The sequence below is a fragment of the Fusarium pseudograminearum genome, chromosome 4 (assembly GCF_000303195.2).
Source record: "Fusarium pseudograminearum CS3096 chromosome 4, whole genome shotgun sequence".
Lineage (NCBI taxonomy): Eukaryota > Fungi > Ascomycota > Sordariomycetes > Hypocreales > Nectriaceae > Fusarium > Fusarium pseudograminearum.
Window position 1 is genome coordinate 840914 of NC_031954.1, and position 21021 is coordinate 861934.

Sequence of the window (21021 nt, forward strand, 5' to 3'; positions counted from 1 at the left end):
TCAACCGCGAATACTCTTTTCCAGAAGCAACCCGCCACAGAAGTCTCGGGCCTAGTACGATCCACAAGTGAAATCTTTCCCACCAGTCGAATGCCGTTTTTTACTGTACATGTACAGTGCTTGCGACAAGGGACAGACTGTAAGACACCAGCCCGCCGCTTTCATTCCCATTCTTTGCGAGGCGGTGTATCCGCAAATTGCAAACGCAGCACAGCATGCTGTGTTGTGTTGTCGTTGATGTTGATCATCGGACTGACTTGTGACTGACAATCAGTCACTTCGCCAACCAGATCCTCAGATGATAGTCATGATTTGACACACTGATTGCTTGCTTTTGTTTCAGGGAACCACATCCCACTGTCACTGACTGACTGATGCAAGAAGGGTTGTTGTTGTTGATCGTCGTCGTCTCGTCTATCAAATCAAACCCTCGTTTATCGTAGTCTACGCCCTTTGTCAATGTTACATAGTACAATGCACAAGCACAATGCGACACTGTTGTCCATGGCTGGCTTTGCCCTTGACATGCTTTTCCCTTTCTCTTGTCTCCTTCTTTGTTAGTCTTTGCTCATCTTTGTTAATCAGGTTTGTTACGCTGAATATTGCTCGTTTTATTCTTGGCTAAACCCCAAAGCCGTGGGGGTACATAGTAGTATCCATATCCATACTATCTACTAAAGTAGCTAACATCGAAGCGAGCAATAAAGACAAGTGTCATTGATCGATCCCAGATGCTCGCCTCATTATAACATTCAACTTCCCCACAATCACCTGTCTCGTTTACGATAGGATCTCTCTTACTGGTGCCTTCGTTCGTCTGCGTGCGTCGACAGTCGACTACGATCGACCCTTGCTTTCAGGAACGCACGCAGATGGTTGCGTTTAACCATTTTGGGTGTGCTGTTGTCTCTGCATCAACAGCACCCTTCCCGTCATCCACCAATTAATGCGCACTTCCTTACATCCTCGTGAGCTCTCTCTTTCTCCTACTGCAGAAACCCATGCAATGCAAGCTAGAAATCCCCCGATGACGACAGTTTGGCATGGATGGACTTTGTCTTATGCGCTTACCTAGCGCATGAATCTGAGTCAAGTCGCCTATCAACATGTCAATGGGATCGTCGCCCCGACGGTATCACAGAGGACCCTGAAACTGCCCGACTCTCATCTCGTACCCATGAATATCCATGAATGAGGTGCTGAAACGACCGGACGATGTCACGACGTTGTCAAAAGGGACCTCGATGCGATCATAGCTGCTCGATATCCGAGCTTTTCTTGACTCGCTATATGGTACACTTCATTTCACAGCGACGATCGTATAAAGAAAATAGATGAAACAAGCCAATCCTATTTGGCGCCGTTGATTGATCGCCGAATGCCTCGGTCGTTTCCCGTGATTCAATTTCGGAACTGCTGTTGCTGCTGTTGCTGCATTCAGCCAAGGCAGTGCAACCACCACCCTTGACCTCAAAAGCATTCGGAGGGTCTCGGTCTCGGTCTCTGCATTGGCTTTCTGTTCGCCTATGCGATAACGGACATGTCTCGATGCAATATCAGATCAGTTCTCTACTCTGCTACTGGTACGCATCGTCACGTTGACCCGTCCGCCTGGGTACTAACCCCGCGTTCTGAAGCCAAACCCCGCATCCTAAAAGGATACGACGACAAGGCGCTATCAGCGCATAACTGAAAATCCATCTCCCCCATGTAACATGACATTAATTTCCCTGCGACAATCGTTATTGCTTACTGTTTTACGGATATTGTGTCCAAATAGCCTTTCTCTACTTTGGCTGATGCAGCTCTCGATGGTGTCTCCAAGCTCGTCGTCCACTATCCTTCACCCACAGCCCACCCACTCCCAAAACAGTGCTCAAAAATCGTGAGATTCTGGCGGTGAAGATTTCATTTCTCAGCTTTCTTGGAATTTAAGGGCTGAGTCACGAGCAACATGATCAATTATTTGAAGCTACTGTACAGCTCAAGTCTATCGATCACGAGATGTCTGCCCGCCAACTTATGCAGTGGAATCACATCTTACAGCCAAGTTATTTTATATACCACTAAGCATTATGGGGACAGCATACAGCAACATCTAAAGAGTCGGTGATGCATCTTTGGAAACTAATATCTGCAACCAAGGCAGCTTACTCTTGGAATCCTGCTAGATCCAAGACAAAGAGCGGGTATACTCTTCAGACATCCATTCACATCAACAAGAATGCAGGTACATTGCTCTAAATACCTTCATCTCGCTCGGTCTCTTGGAACTTTCCGTCTAAATCCTCACCCGCAGCTCGCATACTGACCCGCATACTACAATACTGCCGTGCTCCATCCCCGTGCATCGTCCAAATATTGGACTCAAGTCTCGGCCGGTTGTGCGACTGGGCCGACTCAAAAAGAAGGCCACCCCAGTCAAGGTCGATGTCTCATTACTGTTTATACCGAAAGAAGTGCGCGGTTTTCTGGCAGCAGGGAGGTGTGGGCTGGCTGGCTGCTGCACGATGGAACACGGGATGGGTTGTACAGCAGCATGTCCATGCCATGGACATGAGTGAGAACTGATGAGTGAACTCAACTCAACCCCATCTCGTTCGTTTCTCCCCATCCCGTCCGTCCTAGTCAGTTCCCTTGATCCAGCGATGAGCCGGTCGACCGCCGGATGGTATCAAAGACCACAAAAAAAGCCACGTTTACAAATTAAGAGGAAACAAGCATCCTACGACATGCAGGATATGTTGTCTATGACGGCGCAAGAAGGGGGTTTCCTAGTTGTTTACTCATCCATCCACGTTGTCGTCAAAATTGCCGATCAGGGACTGGGCTTGACATAGACGGATACGTGCCCTCCTAGATCCTTTGCCAAGAGATTTGATTTTCTCCGAGAGGCCTGAGCTTTTCAGCCTTTTGGATGCCACGCTCAAAGCTCAACAATTAGTGAGAGAGCCACGGACACAAGGCTGAGAATAGCAACACGGCATGGCTCAAAGGTTCCAACGGTTCATTTCTTTAGATTTGATCGTGAGTGGATCGGGAACTTCCTTGTTGATCCAAGCTCCAGCTTTTGTTGAAGCCATTGTGGATTCTTGAAAATTTGCTTTACCGGCCAGACTTTTCTAGACTGGGCGAGCTTCAATATTGAAAACGAAAAAGAGGCTTATTTTTTTCTTTTTCTCTCTTGACTCCGTACGCTAACCTCGATACGAAATTAACATCAGTACTTGACGATACTTTGTGTCATTGACCAGCGGCCCATTACATCGAAAGCTGGTAATATCCAAAGTCAATCGCAATTTCTCACAAAGAATGCCAACAGCCACGCCGTCTCACCGCGGACTGTAATCTCACTCACTCACCAGTGGAGACGTCGTCACTTTTCAGCTTTCAGCCTTCTTGTGGTGAGGGTGAGCTTACATTCACGGTTGAGGAATTCGGGGCTAAAGGCTGAGTCTGTGAGTGATGAGTTGTTGACTTTCCTATTTCCTCCGACTCGGACAATGTCAGTCAACGATATGGCTGAAACTGTGTGATGCAATCCATTGCTCAGCGCGTCTTGGCAGGGGCTTAGAGACTCGTAGAACAAACCCGTTTATTATTCCCACTGCCCGCCCTCGTTACTTACTGTGTAATACTGTACCTGTACAACGTGTCGCAGTTGACGAGCGCTGTCAATTGCCAAGATGGGATTACGCAGCTGTCGTAAAACAAAAAGGCCAGTAACGTAAGCCAAAAAAGAAGAAGGCTGAGACTTGGTTTACGACAGGCTGACTGCGCCTGGTTGTTGATGATGACAACAATCGATGATCCGTGACGACATGGCACTGAGCCACTGCAAGTTGGCAAGACGATAACGATGTGATGATGGGATGTTTCGGGTCCGCGGATCATGATGGAGAGCGGATTCTCGAAAGCCCGAAATTCCACTGAAAGCATAAAAGCAATAGCAAAAAGTCAAGTTGGAGTCGAGTCGCCCAGGCTGTGAGTGACGTGTGAGATCATCGCTTCACTGCCTCGAGGTGTGATCGGCACTTTGTACGTGTCTCGAGTGCCGAGGCCTCGTTTTCCGGTTTATGTCTGTCTCCTCACAGAAAAAAAGGTTCACTCGGCAGGATAGAGAGAGCAAAACTGGCTTTTGTTCTGTCTTGATGTTTCCGAACAACAAGAACCCGGTCTCCCGAGCCATATCCGGACCAGGTCGGTTATAGTTGCTGTGTCAAGTAGTAAACAAGACTGGAACTTTCGATCTCTTGTCGTCATGGAGGGGAGTGAAGCCCCTCTGGTATAGGGTAGTCTTCAATCTATACCCTTGGTGATTGCAATGTACAACATACCAACCATTGGTACAGATAAGAATTGAATCATATGATTGAGACCCTGATCTTTAATCACTTTGTATTATGTGATATCTCTAAACGGCGACATAATCCGCTCCAGTTATTCGTATCACGCAGGGCTTGTGCTTACTTGAGTGTTCATATGCAATTATGATGCAAGGTCACACAGCAGATAATCACAAGCAAAGAAGAAAACTGATGCACCCACCGAACAACATCTAGACCGCTGAGATCTCATCTCGTGGCATCTGAATTTGAAGTGAAACATGCTACTGGCTTACTGCTACATTGAGAGAGAGCTAAGAGTTGAGGGTGCGGGTGTTGACACTCCATTGTCAGCATTAGGTGTTCTAACGTTGCTCCAGCCAAACACGCCGCAAACCCTGAGTCAAACGCCTTCGATATTGATCCGAGTTGTGCAAATGCCGATAGATTAGTTATATAGAGGTTGAAGTATGCTTCGAAATGAAACACCACCAAAGCCAGAATTGTAACTTCACACAACCCCGACGGATGCCAACCTCTGAGGATCAGTCGATTACTGAACCAGGAAGTATTAACAAGTATGTTCAGGTCTTCACTGTTGTAGTATTGATTTTTTACTGTTAAGCTCATATCTCTGCAAAGATCGAATGAGTAAAACATTCATGTTCATGTCTTCTAAGTGAGGATGGATAATCCTCCTCTAGGCCCTTTAGAACGAAGAGAAGAAAAGACCGATCTTCTGGTTCTTGTATGGAAACATTCGCTTCTCTTGTATTGTATACTTATCAGTAGCTGCAGAGTGAAGGACAAAAGTCAGTATTCGACTTTGGAATTCTTGTACTCTGTACAGCCACCCAAAAACATCAATTTATTGAGCATGTTGGTAACTGTATTGTCATGGACGCCACGGATTTGGTTGTTTGTTCAACTTTGATACTATCCACCAATAGACGCCATGTGTGAATACATGTTTGCTTTTGAGACAAACAATTCATGAGACCATCATGCTTTAATATGCGTACGTAATTAATCAAGGCTGTCGAGAAACACTGCCAACTCCCCTGAGGTAAGGCTCGCGGTAATCCAACCTCCTCGCACGTTTCTACCGATCCGGGGTCAACAATTCGTTATCATTCCAACACGCAGACAAATGGATGTATCTGTAAAGTCTCAAATATCATCCTAGCAGCTATTCAACAACGATTCGCACCGTGGCCTCGATCGAAGCGTTACCCATGGAAAACATCTACCACATTGTCGATATGTGCATAGAAGAAACCATTATCGACACCGATTTGTCGACGAAAGCGCAATTGGCATGGGCTCAGACAAGTCGCCGTTTCTACGCCACTATTTATCCTCTTATTCGGCCAACCATTGTTTGCAAAGCAGCTGAAGCGGGACGATTGGATGTCATCAAGAAAGCATACCAGGATGGAGTCGACTTGAACATGATTGGGAGCACAAAACATGGACAGAAGGGCACGCCTCTACATTACGCCATAATGAATGGACATCGTGACATTGTCGAGTTCCTAGTTGAAGTTGGTGTCGATCCTCATATTCCCTCGACAAGACTATGTCTTGACTGCTACGAACCCGGCGCATTCTATGCCCTTCACATGGCAATTTCTCACAGCAAGATCAAAGGAGCTGCACAGTTGCTCATCGAGAAGTTGGGAGCGTACAAGACCTTGAAATGGAGGTATGCCTTGACGGACGAAGAACTACCCAGAAATAAAAAAAGACGTGGAAAAATTATCGACCTCCTTATCAATCTCCCAGGACCTGGACCGGCCGGCGCGGCACTAAGCTACGCTGTACAAACCCCCGAGTTTGGTCTTGAAGAGCGTATGCTTGCAAGACACGATCTGGATGCCTCCGTCCGTGGCTCATATGGATGTGCGCCTCTATTCGACGCTGTATCTTGCGGGCGCCTGAAATCTGTCAAGTCGTTGCTGCAGCATCCGGAGGCTGACGCAAGTATAGCCGGAAAGAACGGTCGCACTCCGTTGCATGGGGCTGTTGAGATAAGTAACTTGCCGATTGTCGAGGTGCTTCTTCGGCGACCAGAGGTGGATGCTACCACAGCAGACGATGATAAATGTACCCCTTTGCATCGCGCCGCCTTTCATGCTGCAGTGAATATTACGAAGCTTTTGCTCGAACAACCTGGAGTCGATGTGGCATCATCAGACAGTGAAGGAATGACACCGCTCCACCAGGCTATCAGTGGCCGCACGCATATTTTCTGGCTCTGCGAAAGGAGAGACACAGAAGTAGGGATATCTGACCTTATAGGCGAATCCCTGGAAAACATCAAGATTCTGCTAGCCCATCCAGAGATGAATGCCGGCTCACACGGCAAGAAGGGCCTTACGCCTTTGCATCACGCTTGTTTGGTAGGTGATTGGGAGGTAGCTGAACTCTTGCTTCAGCGGGACGATGTTGATTCCAATGCGCGAGCCTTGAATGGACAAAAGCCTCTTCACATCGCAACATCTTGTACTAGTGCTCGTGCCTTGAAGTTGGTCGACAGACTTCTTGAGTAACCAGGCGTTGAGATAACCGACTGCGACTTCGATGGTTGCACGATCTTGCATTACATAGGCGGAAGTCTTCCAAAAGCCTGGGAAACTACCCCTATCGTTGAAACTGTTCTCAGAGAGGGCGTCCCCATTGACAAAATATCTACAAATGGCTTGACATCTTTACACCAAGCCATCAACGCCGGCAACTACCCATTCGCTAATTTCCTACTCTCGTTGGGTGCAGATCCTATGGTCTCAAAACGGTTCAAGCATAACAACAGCTTGCTGCATCTTTGCTTTAGATCTCACCCGTTTTATGATCAACACAGGGATGAGGTGGTAGAGAAGCTCATCGCAGAAGGGATCGAAACCAACACTTACACCGACTCACCTCTCACGGATTTTGATGCTGATTGGGGTGAGCCTGAAATCGATGAAGGAATGAGACATGAAAGCGTTGGAGGCCTACAATCAATGATTCTTGCCAACGGCATTGACTGCACCCCACTTATGTTGACATTAACAGAGAGTATGAAAATTGAAAGCATGAAAATGCTACTCAATGCAGGAGCAGACCCAAACGCACATGTCACAATCAGGCAACGGAAGCATGGCAAGATCAGAGACCATCGAGCAGCGTTTCTATCAGGAGTGCTCTATCAAGCTTGGAAAGATGGGCCAAGCGATGATTCTATCGACCTACTCGATGAATATCTCAAGTTGTTGTTGGAACATGGGTCGCGGATAGATTTTGACGGGCCAGAGGACAGTCCGCTACAGGAGGCCTGCAAAGCATCCGAAGATCGTTATGAAGCGTTCTTGGAGACCTTGCTGGACCACTCAACAGCCAGGAATGTCAACCAGAAGCATATTAGAGAATTGATTTGCGAGTATGAGAAGAAGCCGGAGCATGAGAAAGTTCTCTCTGAGCTGAGAGCGTTTGAGGGTAGAATATTCAGTTACTAGATTGTAAACTGGTGTGTTTTGGTGGTGGACGGTTGATGTTAGTTGGAGGTTATAGAGTTGAAATGTTGATTACCATCGAACAGGACGTGTTTGCTATTTGCCAATTCGAGCACAGCTATCAAATGATTGTCGAGTATCCTTCTTATGACCTTGAGAGTAGTTGTATTCATGTAAGTTATCGAGGTCATGTGACTATTCACGTGCAACACTTTATCGGATTTTCCCGCTAGCCGAATCGCGAATTGCTGCTCCGGCAAAGATTCGTGCCAGCGACCGACCTCATTTGAGCTCACCCAAGCAACAACCTCACCCACCAGCTCAGCCCATCATGAACTCTTTCCGCATCGCCCGTGCGGCTCTCCGAGCTCGCCCTGCCGCCGTCCGAGTTCCCCTCCAGCGAAGAACCTACGCCGAGGCCGTCCCCGACAAGGCAAGACCCAGAGAAGCCGGACCCGGCTACTGATTTTAACGAACCCGACCCGGCTGACCGTTATCGCAGATCAAGCTGAGCCTTGCCCTCCCTCACCAGGTATGACCACCGCCGTCGCGACAAGTCGGATCAAGATCGAGCACGATACGACCGAATTGGACCCTCGCCATGATGGCATCGCCGCCAATTGATGCATGGAGCTAATTGCCGCACGCAGTCTATCTACAAGTCCCACGACGTCGTCCAGGTCAACATCCCCGCCGAGTCTGGAGAGATGGGTGTCCTCGCCAACCACGTTCCTTCCATTGAGCAGCTGAAGCCTGGTCTGGTTGAGGTTGTCGAGGAGTCCGCTGGCTCCAAGCAGTTCTTCCGTACGTTTTGGATTACACCAATCAATTTTGCCGGGGTCCGGACAAATCGCTGATGGAATTTTTGTTTCTAGTCTCTGGTGGATTTGCTACCGTCCAGCCCAACTCCGTCCTTAGCATCAACGCCGTCGAGGGTTACCCCCTTGAGGACTTCAGCGCTGAGGCCATCCGAGCTCAGATCGCCGAGGCCCAGAAGGTTGCCAACGGTAGCGGAAGCGAGCAAGATATTGCTGAGGCCAAGATCGAGTTGGAGGTGTGTATTGTGAGGGATGTGCTTGCGATTGACTTTACTAACGGACATTTAGGTTCTCGAGACCCTGTCTGCTCATGTGAAATAAGCGTGCAGTTAGTTTATGGTGACGGAGGCCCTTGTACATCAAAATATTCTACCCATCTTAGCACGGAAGCTGTGACAATTGATACCAGTCCTGGTTGTGCTACCTCCTAAATGCACTTTTATTCGTCTATTCTCAGTGATTAATTTGTCTTGAACTGTTGTAAGGCGGGCAGGTTTTAGTGACGTCGTCAAGCTAAGCCATATCCACGACTTCCTCATTTGCAACACCAAGCCAAACTTGACATGCGCTCAACCCCTAATATTGATCGCCCTGCACAATCAACCTCAAAACTTCCACCTACAACATGACACGCATCTCAGCACCTTGTATAGCGATATTTCTTATCGACTAATTAAAATCCGGGCTGTCGAACGGCTATCCGTCCACTTTTCCAGCAGTGTCGCATGTCCTCTTCTTGTACGATCAGCCACCTCGAAAGAAGAGACAACTCCTGAATCAACCCGATATGATACCGCCAGGCGTTGTCGGTGATCGTGTTCGTCAACTGCAAACACTCACAGAAAATCCAGCCGCGAGTGAGCAACCTTCGGTCTCTCCTGAGCAAGTGCGCAAAAGCATCACGTTCGATTAGGGACAGCGAGCGACCAATGGGCGAAAGAGTCGTGCCTCAAGAGATAGCGATCCCAGGAAGACATTATCGAATCTACCGCAGAAGGAACGTCAGCGATCGAGTGTTGCAACAGGATCCAACGGTCGAGATCCATTGTCACGGCCGAGTGTTACTGGGTTTCAACCTCAAATTAGCCATGGCCAAAAGGTTTCGACTCGCCCGAGTCAGCTCCCACGATACTCAACTAGTAAGGAGATCCTGCCTCCCGAGTCTATGTTGACATCGTATCTTGCCTCGTCGGACCCGTCTCGGACCGTGAGCACGACAGAGAAATGCCAGGATGCAATGGATATCCTCGAGCAGTATGGTATACCCAGGCCCGCGGGATGGTTTTCAGACGGCGGTGCGAGTACGCCAGATCGAATCATACAAAACAGACTCATAATATCGCAAATATGTCATTCATGCGCTAAACCTCTTGCTTTCGAAAGATATTGCTCGCACTGCGGCCATGATTCCTGTATAAAGTGCACTGGAGAAGTTCCTGGTAATATCCCCAAGCACATAATTCCTACTTCTTCGGCCCCGTACAAGGAACACAACCACACGGACAGAGCTCCTGAGTTACCTACTCAAGAGCATCCCATAAGCGAGGACGGTCAGCCTACACGAGTCACTTTGGGTATGGCCCGTCGTCGCAAGACCCCAAGGTTGGTATCCGAGCCAGAAACATCAAAGACTCCTCGCCCAACCAGACAGAAATCTCGCCTAATACCTAAAATTGATCAGGAACTCCTGAAACCGGTCCGAAAAAAGACCATTGCAGTACCAACAGAGGTCTCTAGCTCGGTGAAGAACAACCCCTTTTTCATGGCAGACCGGGGAACCGTAAAAAAGCCTTCCGAGCCTACGATTACAGCGAGATCAGTGCAGGTGGAACGAAAACCCAAGCACTCCGATTGCGTTCCAGATCGTCTGTTGTCCAAATCGCCCCGCGCTTCTCATGTACAGAAAGAGTGCTCTGATCCTAGCTGCCGAGCGACACACGCTGGGCACCACCCGACTCGGCATAGCATCAGCTGTGCTACTCAGCGTAGTTTGGGAGCCCTGGTGGTCGAAGGCAACGACCTGGATATGATTGACGAGGATAAGGATAGGCATGAAGTGAAGCATGCCCCGGCAGTGGAGAAGTCACCGTCACGACACAAGTTACAAATGAAAATTGATCAACTGTATCATCACGGACAAGACATGCATCACTCTCAACATATCATGGAACATCTGGCAGCTGGCGTTAATACACTCCCCTCTTCGGCAACGGAGGAGAAGTCCCCCCGTGGACCAGACGGGCGCTCGAGGATGGACAATTACAAGCTGAGTGCGCACAGCCAACCAACTTCAGACCATAGTCTAAGTCAAGACGAAACTGTGACTATTGGAACAGAAACTACCAAGCATAGCCTGAGCAGAGACACGGCAGTTCCTGGTGAGATTGAATCAAAGCCACTTAATCTTAACGAGCACAAGGGGGATCGACACCCACGTCCAAATTCCCACGAGCCCCATGTCAACACTCATAATGATGCCCATTGGATAAAATCCGCGTTGGGCACTCATGGTCAGGCTTGTGACGTGCAAGAACATCATTCGAGATCACCGACTTCACGGCCAACTGGCGCAAAACCTACCCCGGCACCACAGACACCAAACAAAGGTCGCGGTACCTCACACGAAGAAAATGGAAAGAATACGCCACAAGCTCAAAACACTCCCTTGCCAGATAAAACACATAGTGTGAGTCCTGGGTCTTGCAAACGCCCCAAGGAGCTGGATGAGCCAGTCCCCGGAGTGCACATGTTACGCAAAACAATCCCGCGAGATGACCCTGAAAAGTCGAATGCCGAAACGACAAACATCTCGTCATGGAGAACACAATTGAGAAAGGTTGACAAATCTCCAGAACAGCCATCAAATCAACGGCTGACCCCTTCTCATGTAGAGAACTGGAGGAGTGAGTTGAGTAGTGTAAATCAGCGGACACCAGTATCTGAAAAAGATAAGAAGGAGGATTGTATCAACTGCAATCCAAATCAATACATATCACCACAAGCAGAGAACTCTTCTCAGTCATTTGCTGAGGTTGGGTTACAGAAGAAACCTGAACTAGAGCTAAGTACTGCATTCAAGTCACCGATACCTCGCCTCAAAGTAACCGACGTCGAGTTATCACTCGCTCGGCAAGGTGACGAGGAGCTCATGGCCAAGCGTCAAGAGCTCCACGATAAAGAAGCGGAGGAGCAGAACAGTCCACAACCTCCAGGCAAAAAAGACGATCCAGAACGCAAAGACTCACTGATGTCAACTGTGATTCATGATCCGACACCCATGATGCCGTATAAGCATATGTGCGCCTGGCGAGCGCGGTACATGGATCTAAAGAGTCAAGTTGATCAACTCGGAGATGAAACGGGTTGTCCGCTATCAGACGGTCGGGCTGGTACCCTGTGCTCGCATACTCATACAGATATCGACATTGAAGGTCTTACGGTTGTGATGCACTTCAAAGGTAAAGATGACTTGGTGGTCAATACGGACCTGACGGAGGGCCTACAAGAACACCATAAACAGCAAGGGACAAGGGATTGATTGGAATAATGACACGCAGAGCTGGACCGGGACGTACGGACCGGGAGGTCATAGCAAAGGTTTGATTCTTTAATTAACACAAGTACTAATACACCTACTTTAGACTAAACAATAGAGTATTATTTTATATCCTAGGACATGATCTCGTCGATGAAACGAATTGCATTGAAGGTTTGTGTGTATATGAAACCGCCATATCATGGTGTTGTATAAGAATGTTGTGTAGATATGCAACTACCCTGCTGCTCCCACGAGATGCTTTCTTGTTCTCGACACGTTCAACGGCGTGGGATAGCTTAGCGGATGGCAGTTAGTCCAACGTCAGCGAACGTAGCGAGACCTTCCTGTCAAGGTCATCATCAATCAGCCAACGGGGACGATTCCACGGCTTCCCGGTCGAAACACCCCCGGGCCCTACTGCAGCATCCCCTCTTCCCCGGTTTGCCAGACCTCACGCCAGGTTTGGGATCCAGGGGGTGGCTGGAAGAAAAGAAAAGAAGGAATTCCTCTAGTTTGGTTTGAGAAGCGGTGACAAGGGGGGTGAAGGGGCCCTTGTCTTTTTTCTGTTGCTTCTCTCCTCGGGCTTTGAGTTTTATAGTACTACGTAGTGTATGCATGTAGGGCTGGCGTGGTTCATCATTAATTATTCCTGACGTGATTATGAGAACCCCTAGGGAACAAAAGTGCAGCACTGTTGCGTGGTATAAGTGAGGCGAACAAGGTGTAACCCAGAACAGGATCGACGTGCTCTCTTTTTGACGAGGGTGTTTCAAGATGGGTTGTTGCTTGTTTGGCCAACTAGGGGCCTACACGAAATGTCGGGAAAAGCAATATGATCTCACTTTGAGGTAGGTAGGGGTGAAGCGATGTTCGTCATATGAACAAGCAGACAGGGTAAAAAGTAGGGGAAACAGCTGTATGGCGAAGGTATTCCCACATGTGTCAGTACCAAAATATTCCAGCGACTAAATATTCTAGGGGTCCAGTTTCAATTGAAGCGGTGAGAAAAAAGGGATCCTGATGTTTGACGTGTCGGTGAAAACACCATTCGTTGTTCTGCCTTCCTCTAAAGGAGCCGGGAAACGAAAAACCCAGCCTCATGCAATGCACTCTTACTCGGTATGAATGCAGCCGTCAAAGGCACAGACACAGGACTAGCATCGAATTCTCAAACTTGCATCTGTACCGGTCACCAGGGGGGTCCCTTGCCTGTTATAGTATGAGCCATCGAGTATAGCGTTCTTATGCACGTAACAGCAGGCGAGTTTGGAGAAAAGTTCCGATCAAGAAAGGCGCTAGATTTCGAGAGCGGTCAAGGCTTTTGACAGCGGTGTAGTCTACGAGCGAGCGAGCCTGTGTTGTTGAAATATGAGCATGAGTCATGTATTTGACAAGCGCGTCGGCAAGAGACACGCTTGTGGACCGTGGTCGGCAGTTGAAGTGGTTTAGGAGAACTCGCTGTTCAGGTGATGCTCTAGACGCTTTGCTGGGAGTTCCAAGGCCATGGGAGACAACAATGTCTCAAGCTGTGGCCAAGAGGTGTCAAGATGACTCGGATGTGCTCCATGGATTGCGGACAAACACGAGCATGGCGTGTGGCAGGCAAACACTGTGTAGCATCTAAGCAAGCAAACAAACAAACAAGGTATCGTGGAACGACCCAGCCGACGGGGCATGGTCCGCCCCAGGGGTTTCGGGCCTAGCTCAGACCCTGTCAAGACAAAGAAGGGAAAGAGAACAAGAGAACAAGAGAACAAGAGAACAAGAGAAGTTGGGGATGAGCAACTTGATTGGGTAATTGTAATGGTTATCCAAGCCTCCAAGACTCAATGACAAACTTCAACTCTGGCGAGGTCTGTGCTTTTGTTGCTCAGCGCGCATAGTCGAGTCGACACAAGCGACGGTCATTGTCTAGCTCAACTCACTCATAGCTTGAACTCGTGAAGCTCCAGACCCTGGATGCCAACATCAACCTTGAACACATGTCCACCATACTCGCCACTTGTTTCCTCGCCCTCATCATCCGCAGCGGTTGTGATGACGAGTTCAGTACCGACGAATTGTACACAAGTTGTATTCTTTGTCGGCACTTTGACCTCGCCTACAATCTCAGCCGTCTTGGGGTCGATCCGAATCACGCGTCCCTCTCCGTAGACGGCATGCCAAATGAAGCCGTCCACATCTACACGGAAACCGTCCGGCTCACCTGAGCCGTTATGCGTATAGAAGACACGCTTGTTGGAGATCTCTCCGGATTCGGTATCAAAGTCGAACGCAAAGACTTCCCTAGCGCTTGAATGTGTAATGTATAGTGTTTTCCCATCCGGAGACCACCCTGGCGTGTTGGGAATCGTCATATCAGGGAGCTTCACCTCCCGTGACTTGGAATCCATGAGATAAACCGCTCCTGGATTATCATGTCAGAAACTGTAACCAAGGACATCAGTGTAAATAGCGTACCTTCAGGCTTAAAGGGTCCAAGACCAAAATCCGTCATGGTTCCAAGCCAGAATCGGCCGAGAGGGTCCACGCCGCCGTCGTTGCTACGCAGACGCTCATTCGCCGGCTCCTCGAATGGTTGGATGAGCTCATATGTCTCCTTCTTCACATCAAAGATCGCCAGTCCATACTTGACGCCCAGGGCAATTCGCTCCTGTGGGTCGACGCCGGCAATGTTGGCTGTAACAGTAGGACAAACATCCAATTGAACGGTTTTGAGAGACGAAGGGCCTTCGGCAACCTTGACGTAATGTAATCGCTTGTTGCGAATGTCGACAAAGCGCAAAGTGTCGACAGACTTCTCGTAGAAAGGCCCTTCACCCAAGAGACAATGCGTCTCAAGCCAGGGCTTCTCTATCGTCCATTGCTGAATGTCGGCGCCCATTGCGGTAATACTGAGTATGAGCCTGGTGTTATTCAGTGATACAGGTATATGTTTGAAGTAAAAGGGCGCGGAGATATATGCAAATAGCTATGATGAATAGCGGGGTTGAGGTTTATGATATGGACTATATGAGGGGAAACAGGCGGGGGTTCCAGACAGACAGAACTTGAAAGTGGAGAGGTTTGCTGCAAAAGATAGCATCAAGTGCTCAGCCGTAGATTCAAAGTGAGGGAATGCTATAAAGGCATGGAACCAGGAAGAAGACGCAATGGATAATTGCAGTATCAATGATGGCTAAATTCATGGTTGGCCAGCTTGGCCGGTTCGGTCCGGAGATGATAGCAGCATGCCCCGATCCGATTATCGGGGCCGCCGGGCCTACAACCCGGATCTTCATGGCCGCACAAGGCCTGATCTGAGCGATATGCGTAAAATATCGGAGACGTAGTACTGCATTCTTCGTGATTCTCTAATGTAATTGCTTGCTTTATATTTTCCCCCTGGTGTAGTGATGCAAGGGAATGTCACTGAGATTGTGGCCATCCAAGTGGTCCGACCTTCATGTTGGCTTGCTGTGGCGCTCTCTGACCAACAAGCTGTAACAGTCGATCTTGCCTTGTGAAGCAGTGGCCCAAACTGTCGGGTCCAACTAAGTACCGCAAGGCATGTAATTGGATGGCCCGCACTCGAATGTCTTGTGCGCAATCTCTTTGCGCGCTTGTGCCGTGTGTACGTTGGGTCTTGTCCACGGCTGCAGAACGCACGCATGGTTTGCGCATTTAGACGCCAGTTTGTGTCTAGCATCTGACATGGCTATCATTGCCGCGCTCATACATATATCGAAAAAATGTCCATCATGGCGAACGAGACCTTGTACTGTATGATGAAGCCATGACCTGCCTTTGTTTGCCAGTCGGTAATACGTACTCCGTATGAATGACAGCCCACAAGCGACATTGTAACCTCACTGCGTGGGGGACGATCATTTGGCTAGCCCCCCACGTGCGTTCTTTCTTGGGTTGCTCAATCTCGAACTTTTCCAAGACAAACACCGAGACTCATCCCCATGGTCATAAACTTTTCCCAGCTTTATCAGATCGTGAGGTGGGTCGCGATTCGTCAAGGTAAATGCTGCCTCCCGACAATCTGGCCGTCAATTATGCTTCTCTTTCCAGTTGACTTTAGTTTGTCTGCTGGGAGGGGTTGTGAAGCATGACTGAAAAAAAAAACCTCTCAGTTCAGTAACATGGGATTGAGTGTTGAACCTTTCGAACTGTTCCCCTAACCATCAATCATTAGGTCGTCATCGGGCAGCAACACCACCTTCATGGCAATGAACTGGAGCGCGGGTGGACAACGCATCAAAAGACAGCTCAACCCGCAGTTCCCACACATGTCTTGACCGGTCGAAACGCATGCAAAGAGACACACATACACCCACACCGCTCTACCTTGTGGCAGCAGTGATGCTGCACTGTCTGGAAAGGGTGAAGCGGACACGGCACCGTTGGGTGACAGGTGTCGACCAACACGGTTGCTGCATTCACTAGTTTTGAGGCGCCCGTGTCAGCCGTTGGTCCATGGTTGCATCGATGCATCAGTGCTGTGCTGCTGCTGCTGCATGTCGTATGTATCCGTATGTGCGTGTAGATGCAGCAATGGGCTCCTGCATGAACCAGGCCCAAGCTGCACTTCTCCATGAAGGGTCTAGAGTGCTTAGGCCTCGGCTCCATGACTGTGACTAATTGATATTGTGGGTTGAAAGCTTTCAGGAAATACCACGCTGCCAGCACATCCCGGACCACCACAACAAGAGGCATGGCAGGGTAAATTAGTTGCAGGACGCAATGCATGCCATAGTTACAGATGCCCGTTGATTAGGTGGCCGGCCGTGTTTTACCTGGCTCAGACCCTTGGGTGCTTTCCCTGACCGCTCATGGTCACGGGAGCCGTCGAGACCCATGATCATCACTACTAGCCGGGGGCCAACTGTCGAGGCTGAGCCGAATTTTGTAGGCCATAACGCGACAGCTCTTTGATCGTCTTTGTGTACACCCTTGTCCACGCAAGTGACTTTGACTCCCAGCAGATATGCAAGGCCACGTTCGAGTGTAGGGTTGTAGTGCCATTGATGTAGGTGACGTGACGCGACAGCGAAAGCGAGGACAACACCATCGAGCTTCTTTGACAGCAACAAGTTCGTCAGCAGCGGCTAAATTATAATATGGATATAATTAAGACTGCGATATTAGCTTTCCAAAATGTGCGGGCATGATAAGTAAATCCAATAAAATTTCGACAACTAGGGACGGCCCGGTCAAACGATGGGGACAGTATAGCATGGGCGGTCTTAACTCACTGCATAATTGACAGCTATTTCGAGCTGAAAGAGAAGGTTAAAAAGAAAAGCAAAAGAACCTGACCCCAGCAGCATCAGGGCAACTTGTTTCAGCCTCGTAGCTTGAATTGCCCTTTTTTGCCCTTGTAGACTCTATGTAGGCGTAGTGCAAAAGACTCAACACGAGCATAAACGTGGTGTAAGTGTTGGCATAAATGTAACTGTACTGGAGTTACCAAATCCCCAAAAGACGTAGGATCATCTGTAATCCTACCCCCACACTGCCGAGGCCGCCACATAGATTCATTTCTTGTTTGATTGTCTGTGTCGGTCTCTGAAATTAGAAAGATTGAGGACAAGACATGATATCGAATCCCAAATCGGGAGCCCCTCCACCATTAGCATCATGGTTATGCTTGAGATTGCGCACCTGGGGTTCAATGAAACACCAAATGGCCAACTTGAGGAAACAAGCCGGGTCATTTACTTCTGGGAAACGCCTAGGCTCATTGCGTCGGCTCAATGCTAACAACGCCCCGTCCCGTGGTGTTGAGCGCCGCAACGTGTCGTTAAATAAGACAATTGCGGCACAGCGTGATGTGATAACGGTTCAAGCCACCCGTTGTTGAAGATATTGGTGGCTTTGGTCCACCTCATTTCGCTTTTCTTGCGAGTTCATTTCCTGTGAGACTTTATGATAAACCGTCCATTAACAGCTGTCACATCATCCCTGGACTCTCAAAAGCGGCCGCATATTGCTCATCTAAGATTAGAAACGCCATGACGACAATTTTGATTGTTCGCTTTTGTTCTTTTTTGTTCATTATGACCTCGACGTGATGGGGAGAAAACCCTGATGGCTCGGTCTATGGCCGTTGTTTCAAGGCTCATGCGACGATCCGTAAGTTTGTTCGCCGCGGCAGTGCTGAAAGAGCGTGCCATAAATGACGGGTAGTGATATACCTAACAGATAGTCCGGCAGGATCTGGTCTGCATGCTCTGCGTGTGACATTATCGACAGGTACGCAATGTCGCGTTTGATCGTGTGAAAGCTTGCTAGCCTCCAACCACTTCCCCGGTACAGGCGCTTGTACCAGTCAGTGTGCCAGTCACAGACCCGGTATCGACGCAATGCAGATTGGTCTCCCCACTAGAGACAACTGTCATGGATGGCTGCATGCCCGCGGGTGGGCCTTGCAGCTCTTAACCAGGTAACCAGGGTCCCTTCCCCGGTAGAACCCCCTGGTCATGCAATTCACCATCACCCGTCAGAGTTGCTGTCGTCCGATGCACCCACACCCCTCGGTCGAGGTACCGTATATCACCGCTCCAGGGGTTTTTGGCGGAAACTAAGGTCGAGAACCAAGAAATAGCAAACAGCCATAGATAGATTAATGCCATTGTTTTTTTTTTCTTTTTTTTCTTTTTGCAGCTGAAGTTGGAGAGGAGCTTTTCGACTGTAGGAAGCTTCGATGGGGTGATTGCGATGCCCAAGCACGTAGATAGATTTTCTTTGAGCGGAACTCATGGGTATAGAGACCAGTCTTGGCGATGCCAGCAATTGAGAGCTAGCAATAGTTATCGTGGGATTATGAATGGGCGACAACGGGTAAGTCAGATCCCTTCCGCGTGCGTGGCGTGTCGTGGCGCGAATTGTGTGGAAGTTTGGTCTTTAGAAAAGTCAAAGGGTAGACTAGGGTGCCAACAAGATTGAGGTCTGACGATAGTAGTATTGTTCGAGTTTTAGATGTACGGTCTTGATGGAATTGGGCATTGATGAGTGGATGATGCTGAAATTCGAAATGCGGCACATTTTGATATCTCCTGCCTGTTGACTGCAGGCTCTTGCCTGGGGAGTAGGTACTCTTTTCGGTGACTGCCTTAGTACCTAGTAGGTAAATATCTCATGGAAGGCACCTGCCATTGCAGAATCTGCCTCAATCAAATAGTTCCTTCCCTACTATTCCCGCCTTCTTGTCCTGCAGAGTGTCAACCCTCACTCATCACCACAATCAACATGGAACCTCACTCATGGCTCAGAATGTCGCACCCACACTCTAGGGGTAAGTATAGAGAAACTCTGTCCTTCCTCATCCTGCAGCCCTGCCCTACCTATCCCTACTTGGTTTCCAACGTCTCTTTTGGGGTCTCACCCACCCGCCTTTGGGGCAAGACAATGCAAGTGAGTGCTGTCTTGTCTCATGCGGATTCACGGCCCTGGCTTTTCCCGCTTTTGGTGGGCAACTCCAAATGCAATGCCATGTCATCATGAACGACACAGCATTGCAACAAACTGCTTGTAAGCAGGATTCGAATTGGTGGTCTGCTCGAGGCATACAACCCTTTCCCACGTCAGCGCGAACTATGCACGAACCAGTTCATATTCTTGCTGGTGAAGGAGAGAATAAGAAAAAAAGAAAAGAAACCATAACAACTAATGTTACACCTGGTAATTAGTACGCAATCAACCGGCGTTCGAGGAACAAGCAAGCAAGACCTTGCTCCGACTAGCCAGGATCAGCTAGACCAAGGTCCGCACCACCCAAAACCACGGACACGGGGCACCACGACGATCTTTTGTTTCTTTGTCCCATCTCAGCTCCCACGTTTCTGAAGTATAGGTACAGCGCTAGAGGTACCTAGCTAAGCATAGCGGTATGGGCAGCTTGCTTGTCGTCTCTTTTCTCTTTTCCTTCAAACCGTTTATTGTTGCTTTTTGGATTTGCGTTACCGCCTCTGTCTCTGGCTTGGCGAATGTTGTTTTCTTTCACTCACTTACACCAGATTCAACCACCCGGCCCACCTCGCGTCTCTCTCAGACCGTAAGCGCCTACAACGGAAATCCTTGCGCTCCCGTCGTTCACTGAACGGCCGGTGCGTTTGTTAGCATCTGCACTCGCATCTGCAACTCGATCGAAAAGATAGTGAGTGAGATACGTACTGAACGTACTGTATGACGCTTGGGCTTGGGCGAGACGGGCCGCGCTTGATCTTGCGCGGGAGCGATGCATTGAACTGATCGTGGTACAACCGTGCCCACGGCTGCCGTACATATTACTGCGGATACGTACACATGGCATTCCCGTTGACCGCTCTAGCTTCCCTTAGGCTCCGGATGCCTGGGTACTAGCCCGCCAGCCCGCCAGCTTCTAAGCTAGTTAAATGATGGGCGGTGTCGAGCTTAGTTTAGCTTTAGGATACGCTGCAAGGCATCCCACAACTTTGTTGACTGAGGCCTGCTTCTTTGCGGACCTGGTGGCCTCGCATACGTCCCCTTCCACCTGTTGCTTCCGTGGCGACTAAAACTTGGACTGCATGCTGGGTTGTCGAGTTCTTGCTGTCGTGTTGAATAGGGGCAGCACAAGTCATAGTACGCGAGAAAAGATATTTGTATGGGAAGCACACTGACCGCATAAAGCAAAGAGAAACCAAGGGGAAAATTTGTCATGAATGGCGAAGCTACCGGCAGCTCCCCGTTAGCACACCCCAGTCTTCTAAGCCTTGCTGTGGACTTAGCTGCGAAGTTTACAGAGCAGGGGTATCTCAGTGACCTGGCTTGTATCCGTACATGCAGTCTGCATGTTAAGTCTTCACAACCCCTGGCCAAAACGCTCCCCGGCACTA

General features: G+C 49.1%; 3 protein-coding genes across 3 annotated transcripts, besides 1 other annotated feature; 1 reads left to right on the top strand and 2 right to left on the bottom strand.

The window, feature by feature from the left end:
- Positions 1-5560: 5560 nt before the first annotated feature.
- FPSE_01597 (uncharacterized protein) lies at positions 5561-12175 on the top strand (the record flags this gene model as incomplete). Its single annotated transcript, XM_009254717.1, has 8 exons — positions 5561-6727; positions 6890-7774; positions 7906-7992; positions 8322-8351; positions 8470-8623; positions 8695-8873; positions 9480-9494; positions 9551-12175. The coding sequence occupies 8 exons, from the start codon at positions 5561-5563 to the stop codon at positions 12173-12175; spliced, it is 5142 nt and encodes a 1713-aa protein (XP_009252992.1).
- A 1925-nt stretch (positions 12176-14100) lies between these two features.
- Positions 14101-15059, bottom strand: FPSE_01596 (uncharacterized protein; the record flags this gene model as incomplete). The annotated part of the gene is made up of 2 exons (XM_009254716.1): positions 14101-14582; positions 14636-15059. The coding sequence occupies 2 exons, from the start codon at positions 15057-15059 to the stop codon at positions 14101-14103; spliced, it is 906 nt and encodes a 301-aa protein (XP_009252991.1).
- A 1831-nt stretch (positions 15060-16890) lies between these two features.
- On the bottom strand, positions 16891-17493 carry FPSE_01595 (uncharacterized protein; the record flags this gene model as incomplete). The annotated part of the gene is made up of 2 exons (XM_009254715.1): positions 16891-17241; positions 17419-17493. 2 exons carry the CDS (start codon positions 17491-17493, stop codon positions 16891-16893), a joined length of 426 nt encoding a protein of 141 aa, XP_009252990.1.
- A 1307-nt stretch (positions 17494-18800) lies between these two features.
- Positions 18801-18825: a repeat region.
- Positions 18826-21021: the final 2196 nt, after the last annotated feature.